General features: G+C 60.2%; 2 protein-coding genes across 2 annotated transcripts in view; one reads left to right on the plus strand and one right to left on the minus strand.

Annotated features, from left to right (window-relative positions):
* CPAMD8 (C3 and PZP like alpha-2-macroglobulin domain containing 8) overlaps positions 1-1519 on the plus strand; it is a 108173-nt gene extending 106654 nt beyond the window's left edge. The window contains exon 42 of the mRNA XM_057709551.1: positions 1212-1519. Coding sequence (XP_057565534.1) covers positions 1212-1233 — 22 coding nt within the window. The 3' untranslated portion in view covers positions 1234-1519. The remainder of the gene's footprint in view (positions 1-1211) is intronic.
* Positions 1520-3207: 1688 nt separating this feature from the next.
* On the minus strand, positions 3208-5200 carry F2RL3 (F2R like thrombin or trypsin receptor 3). The gene is made up of 2 exons (XM_057710106.1): positions 4916-5200; positions 3208-4611 (listed from the first exon to the last, which is right to left on the minus strand). Exons 1-2 carry the CDS (start codon positions 5019-5021, stop codon positions 3575-3577), a joined length of 1143 nt encoding a protein of 380 aa, XP_057566089.1. The 5' UTR covers positions 5022-5200; the 3' UTR covers positions 3208-3574.
* Positions 5201-6314: the final 1114 nt, after the last annotated feature.

The following is a 6314-nucleotide window of genomic DNA, read 5'->3' on the forward strand; positions in this document are numbered from 1 at the left end:
AACAAACAAAAAAATCATTGATGGGGCTGGGTTTAGGGTTACTGTGGCAGTGTTTTTGTTCTGCCCGCCCACGCCCTGTGTTTCTCCTTCCCTGCTCTCTTTTGACTATCTTTTAGAACTCCATTTCGATTCAGTTACTGTCATTTTAGCATTATCTGTTTAGTGGTAACTCTGGGGATAAGACTGTATATCTTTACATTTTTCACAGTCTACTTGGTGGGAGTATTGTAAGCACTTCACCAAAATGTAGCAACTTTGAAGCTGTTTCTGTCCTTGTGCTGTCCCTCCCCATCGCTCGTTATCCCGTGTGGCTTTAAAGGCGCCCAAGTGTTGCCCACCCTGCCAGTGTCTTCTGAGAGGGGTCTGCTTTTATTTTCATTTTGGAGGGGGAGATTTTTATTAAACTTTTAAATTTGAGATAGCCATAGGTTCACATGCAGTTGTAAGAAATAATAGATCTTAGGTGCCCTTCATCCAGTTCCCCCCAGTAGTACCATCTCCCAGAACTCCAGTTACAGTGTAACACCAGGAAATTGACGGCAATACAGTCTACCTGTCTTACTCATATTTCACCACTTCTGCATGCACTCATTTGCAACCGAGTCAGCAGTTTCCCACCAGCTGTAGATGTGTGTCATCATGACCACAGTCAAGATACAGGACAGCCCATCACCTCAAGGATCCCTTTCGCTGCAGGTTTACAGCCACACCCACCTCACTTCCCCCGCCCCCCAACCATCTGTTCTCCCGCTCTATAATTTTGTCATTTCAGGGATGCTCTTTGAACAGAATCGTGGAATACATACCCTGTTTGAGATTGGCTTTTTCTCACTCAACAGAGTTCCCTTGCTGTCCCTCCATGGTGTTGTATGCGTAGTTCCTTCCTTTTCATAGCTGATTGAGTTCCACAGATAAGTTTTCGATTTGGTTAGTGATCCCACGCAAGCTGCACTCATTCTCATCAGAAGCGAACGCCCCATCCCATCACCGTGGCCTGTTGGGGGTGGGCAGGGTCCTGAAGGGCCCAGCTGCACCACGTGGACCATGTCCCCCCAACCCCCGCTCCGGGTGGGGTGTTCCTGTCTCAGTGGGTGGAGGCAGCCGGGCTGAGTCACTCGGAGGTGGGTTCAGGTGGGTTCAGGGAATCGTCGGCAGCCCTGCCCCCCAAGGCCTGGCAGCCCACAGGCATTTTTCTCCTTCTCTCCCACCAGTCAGAGTGGCTTCTCTTCCTAACGTTCCAATCAGGAAGACGTGATCTGGCTGGGATTTCGCCCCGCCGGAAGAGGGCCATTGACAAGAGACTTGACTGTCTGGGGGCTGGTGGACCCCATCCCAAGTGACCCCTGCTTCCAAATGAACCCGATAAACAGACCAGCAGAGACAATGGTGGGCCTCCTGGGGGCCCAGCCCCCGCCTCAACAGGAAGGATGGTCAGTGGGGTGGCTGGAGGCCCCCTCCCCCACAGCTCCCCAGCTGCAGCTGGAGCTCCAGTCACCCCACCCCCAGCCCTTGAACTGGGTGGCCAGAGCAGCTCCCACAGCTTAATGTTTTGCTCCCCGGAGAAGGGACGTTTCTGGGAAGGACTCGTGGCCAAAGGCCTGTTTCTGAGGGGACATGACTCTGGCCAAACCAGGGATGTAGCGTCAGAAACAAAACGGGCCACTCTTCTCCAAAATGGCCACCCGGGCTGCTGAGTCCCCGGACCCAAACCCCAAATTGTCCCAGAACTGTCACAATCCCTGCACCCCTGTCTCACCCCAGGGGTCCCTGAATGTTTGGCCTTGACAGCACCAGGCTCTGTGGGGCAAGTCCTGGGCTCCAGACAGAAGCACCTTCATCTTCCCACTTCCAGACCTCAACCCCTGAACCCCTGATCTTCCAGCACCTCACCTGGAAGACTGTCCCCCTCCTAGCAGCCTGGGAGGGTGTCCCAGCTCTGGACCTACCGAAGTTGTGTGCTCAAACCAGCCTCCGAGCTGTCTGTCCCCGTTCCTGCATTTGCCCATCTTCTCCCTCCATGGTGGTAATTTATTTCAGCCAACGCTGCTCATCTCGGGACGGCACGGAGACCCTGAGAGGGCTGTCCAGCCTGTGGGTCACTGCCGTGCCGCACTGGCCACTTTCCACGCCCGTGATCCCCGCCAGCCTACAAGGATACAGTTCCCTCGGCCAAGGCCCTGTTGCACCCTTGCCAGAGAGGCCACTGGTGTAATAAAAGCTCATTTCCACCGAGTCTCCAACAGGCTTTGACCTCCTGTGGGCAGGAGAGGCTGAGGGGCAGCTCTAAGGGCTGGAGCCTAGCTCCTTTCCGGCCCCTCACCTCCCTTCCTTCATCTACAGCCCAGCCTTTCAGAGCAGGGTTGGAAGGAGGCTTTGGAACACTTGCACCCCAAGGTAATCATGGATTCCCATGCACTTGTAAGAAATCAGACTAGTACAGAGAGGTCCTGGATACCCTTCACCCAGCCTCCTGCAGTGGTAACATCTTGAAAAGCTCTAGTACATCATCACACAAGGCTACTGACATGATATGCTTCGTTGACTTTATTCACATGGCCCCAGGTTCACTTTTATGTGGGCGAGTGCGCACACGTGCGCGTGTGTGTGTGTTTGTGTGTGTGTGTGTCCTGGGGCCAGTTCATTCTTTCCCAGACCAGAGACATATGAGGGGCTGGAGTCTGAAAAGCTGCAGCCCCCTGACCCTGGGTGCGTACCGCCCACCTCCCACTGCCTGCCCACCCAGTCTGTGGGGAAGTTAACTGAGAAGAGGAATCAGACCACGGGAAAGGGGGAGGAGGTGTTGTCTTGCAGCCAGGGTGACTGTAGGAGGCTGAGCCCTGTGGCTCCTAGTGATGGGTTGCACCAGGTTTTGGGGAGCAGAGTGGAGGTGTCGGCTGCTCAGGAGATGCCCTGGAACCCTAAAGCCCATCCTTGGAACGAGGACCACCAGCAGGGCTCCCAGCCGCCTTGGCCACAAGGGGTAGGGGCCCCAAGCCTCCTCCTGGGTGGGGTCCTGCGGTGGGTCAAAGGGAGCATCAGCCTCGCTTTGTCCCCTGCTTGGACACGGACACGAGGGAGCTGGCTGGGCCCAGGAACCTGCATTTCACACCTGTCTTAGTTTCCTGGGGCTGCCATAATTCAGTACCACAAATCAGGTGACTTAAACCAACAGAAATTTATTCTCTGACAGTTCTGGAGGCCGTAAGTCTGAGATCAGGGTGTGGGCAAGTTGACTCCTTCTTGGGGCTCTGAGGGAGAGTCTGTCCCAGGCTGCTCTCCTGGCTTCTTCTGGTGGCTGCCAGCAGTCTGTGGGCATCCCCATCTCTGCCTCCACGGTCACATAGCCTTCTTCCCTGTATGTGTCTACGTGTCCTCTTCTTCTAAGGACACTAGTCACATCAGATTTAGGGCCCACCCGACACCAATGTGACCTCATCTTAACTAATTACACCTGCAAAGTTCTGATTTCCAAACAAGCTCACCTCTGGAGGTTCTCGGCGGACACGAATCGGGAGGGGACCCGCTTCAACCCAGCGCAGCCTCCGTTCTGTTTGTCCCGCTTACGGAGGTGCTGTCACACAAGCGAGGAGGACCGGGTGCCGGTCACCGGGCTGCACCCCTCCCTGGAAGCAGCTGTGGCCGCACCAGGCACCCGGTGGAGCAGCCCCTCCCGCACCTTGCTCCTGAACTCGGCCGACACGTAGTAGTAGATGAAGGGGTCCACGCAGCTGTTGAGGGTGCTGAGAGCCAGGCTGGGCAGGTAGGCGGCGTACAGGTCCCCCCAGGCGTCGGGGCCCGGGTTTGAGTAGTGCAGAAGCAGGAGCACGTTGCTGGGCGCAAAGAGGACCACGGCCGAGGCCAGCACCAGTGCGGTCAGCCTCAGCGCGTGGCTGTAGCGCTGGCCACTGGCCGCCAGCGTGCGCAGGGTGGCCCCGTAGGTCAGCAGCATGGCCAGCAGCGGCAGGAAGCAGCCGAACACTGCCAGGCAGGTGAAGGCGGGCCTCCAGTAGGAGGCCTGGGCGCCGGTGGGCAGCACGTCGTGGCACAGCACGTGGTCCGAGCGCGACAGCCGGAAGGTCTGCTGCTGCAGCGCCAGAGGCAGCGCCAGGGCGGCTGCCACCAGCCAGGCCGAGATGCAGAGCCCGATGGCCAAGCGCTGGCCTCGCAGGGCGCGGCTCCGCAGTGGGTGCACCACGGCCAGGTATCGGTCCAGGCTGACGGCAGCCAGTAGCAGCACGGAGCTGTACATGTGACCATAGAGCGCGGCCGTGTCCAGGCGGCAGGCGGCCTCGCCCAAGGGCCAGCGCTGGCCCCGCAGGTGGTAGGCGATGCGTGGCGGCAGCGCCAGGGCCAGCAGCAGGTCAGCCGCCGCCAAGTTCATCAGCAGCACCGTGGAGGGCAGCCGTGGCACTCGCGTGGCCAGCACCCACAGCGCCAGGCCGTTGGCGGGCAGCCCCACTCCCAGGGCCAGACCGTAGAGCGTGGGTACCAACCTTGTGGGCACCCAGCCCAGCAGCAGTGCCCGAGAGCTGCCTGGAACCTCCAGAGTGTTGCTGTCATTGGCACAGGGCTGGCCGGGGAAGCTGCGTGGACCGGGCCTCCGTGTGCTGTCTGGATCAGAGAGACCCGGAAGGAAGGGGAATGGAAGCACTGAGCGCCCAGGCATCACCAGCCCCCACCCCCAGCCCCTCATCTGGTTCCCTGGCTGGATGGTGCTGCCCCCGAGAAACGGCAGACCGGGCCCCAGCTCTCAGGAGCCCCCCAGGCTGGTGGGACAGAGCTGGACATGGAAACTCCCAGCCCTGTGGACTCAGGGCTGGGCTGGAGGACACCATCCCCCCACCCAGTTCCCTGTCTCCCCTTCACCGGCTCTGGGCGCCCTCCCCGTCCCAAGGCAGGGCCTGAGGTCACTCACCATCACCTGCCTCCGTGCTCCCCTCGTCATCGTAGATAATGGGGGCCTGGCTGCCATCCAGGCTGAACCCCAGTGCTAGGGGCCACAGCAGCAAGAGCGCCCACATATTGCCGGGGCTGGGTGCCGGCTCCTCTGAGCTCTGGCCAGCTGACCTCGGGCTTCCTGCCTGGCTGGACCCCCACCCCCAGCTTCCTGAGTGCAAGCAGCCGGGTGAGATAAACCAGCCCCTTCCCCCACAAGCCTGTGGGAGGCCCAAGGTCTGGTCTAAGGAGGACTGGAAACTGGGGTCACTGGGGGTCCAGGTGCTGGACCAGTAAGATGGGGGAGGAGGTACGAGGCGGCAGCCTCCACCTCCAGCCCCGGTCCAGCCTAGGAAGGCTCTGTACGCCAAGTGGCCATTTCTTGCTGGCCGGTCACATCTTGGCCCCATTCTCACGACAGCCCAGGCCTCCGCCCCCCACCCTGCCCCGCCCCCCCGCATCAGGAGATCTTGGCCCTTCCTGAAGCCCACCCTCCCGAAGGTCCACCCCCGGCTCTGGCAGGCAGGACCCCAAGTCAGAGGTCAGAACAGGTGAGCAGACACCCCAAATGCCCCTGGCCCGCTGTGGGGGCTGCCCTGCCTTAGGCGGCCTCACCTATGCCCCAGCACAGGCCCCCAGGGAAGGCTCAAAGTAAGGCACAGAGAGGGAAGGCCTTGTGAGCCTGGGGTCTGCTGAGGATAGCTGAGGAGGTCCTGGTCCTTAACCAGAGGCCCCGTGCTGACCGTTTGCTCTCCTGGGGGTCTTAGGGGAGCCCGGCTGCGGCCCCCACTGGTAGGTACCCATTTCCAGGTCTCAAAACCCTTCTGCTCTGGTCCTGGCCCTACCCTCAGCCTGCGGTCCCAGGGGCCACAGCCGTACCTGAGCCGGAGGGAGGCGCCCCAGCCAGCCTAGAGGGTCCCCTCCTGAGCCACCTTCCCCCAGGGCCCTCATCCCTCAGACCTCTTCACATCCCACCCAGAGGGGGAGGTTCTCCTCTCTCCTGAATACGGTCCTCCCTGAAGACCTCAGAGCAGCTACACCGTCCTACCCTGGGAGAGCCCTGCACTGGGGGCTCTCGGTCTCTGTGTGGTCAGGGCTGAGCCACAGTGGCGGCGGCAAGGAGGACCCCGAGGGGGCATTGGGGGTCAGGGAGAAAGAATGAACGAGGGGTGGGAGAGGAGGTCAGATGCAGGGTGTCCTGGTATGGTGGGCCCTAATCTAGCCACACACTTGGGGACATGGGGGCCAGCCAGGAAATGACCAAGCAGTCCTGGAGAGAGTCAGTGCAGCTAGAGGCCCAGATGTCAAGGTCCCAGCCCCCCCAGCCCCAGGGTCGGTAAGGGGCTCCTGAGGCCTGGAGAGCTCCAGCCGGGGCAGGG

This window comes from Hippopotamus amphibius, chromosome 15, assembly GCF_030028045.1.
Source record: "Hippopotamus amphibius kiboko isolate mHipAmp2 chromosome 15, mHipAmp2.hap2, whole genome shotgun sequence".
In the NCBI taxonomy this organism is placed as follows: Eukaryota; Metazoa; Chordata; class Mammalia; order Artiodactyla; family Hippopotamidae; genus Hippopotamus; species Hippopotamus amphibius.

Bases quoted from the DNA above. Each gene is read 5' to 3' on its own strand.
- F2RL3 (XM_057710106.1), bottom strand. From the start codon at position 5,021: ATGTGGGCGCTCTTGCTGCTGTGGCCCCTAGCACTGGGGTTCAGCCTG. The intron at 4,612-4,915 runs GTGAGTGACCTC...TCTCTGATCCAG, and splicing joins GAGCACGGAGGCAGGTGATG to ACAGCACACGGAGGCCCGGT.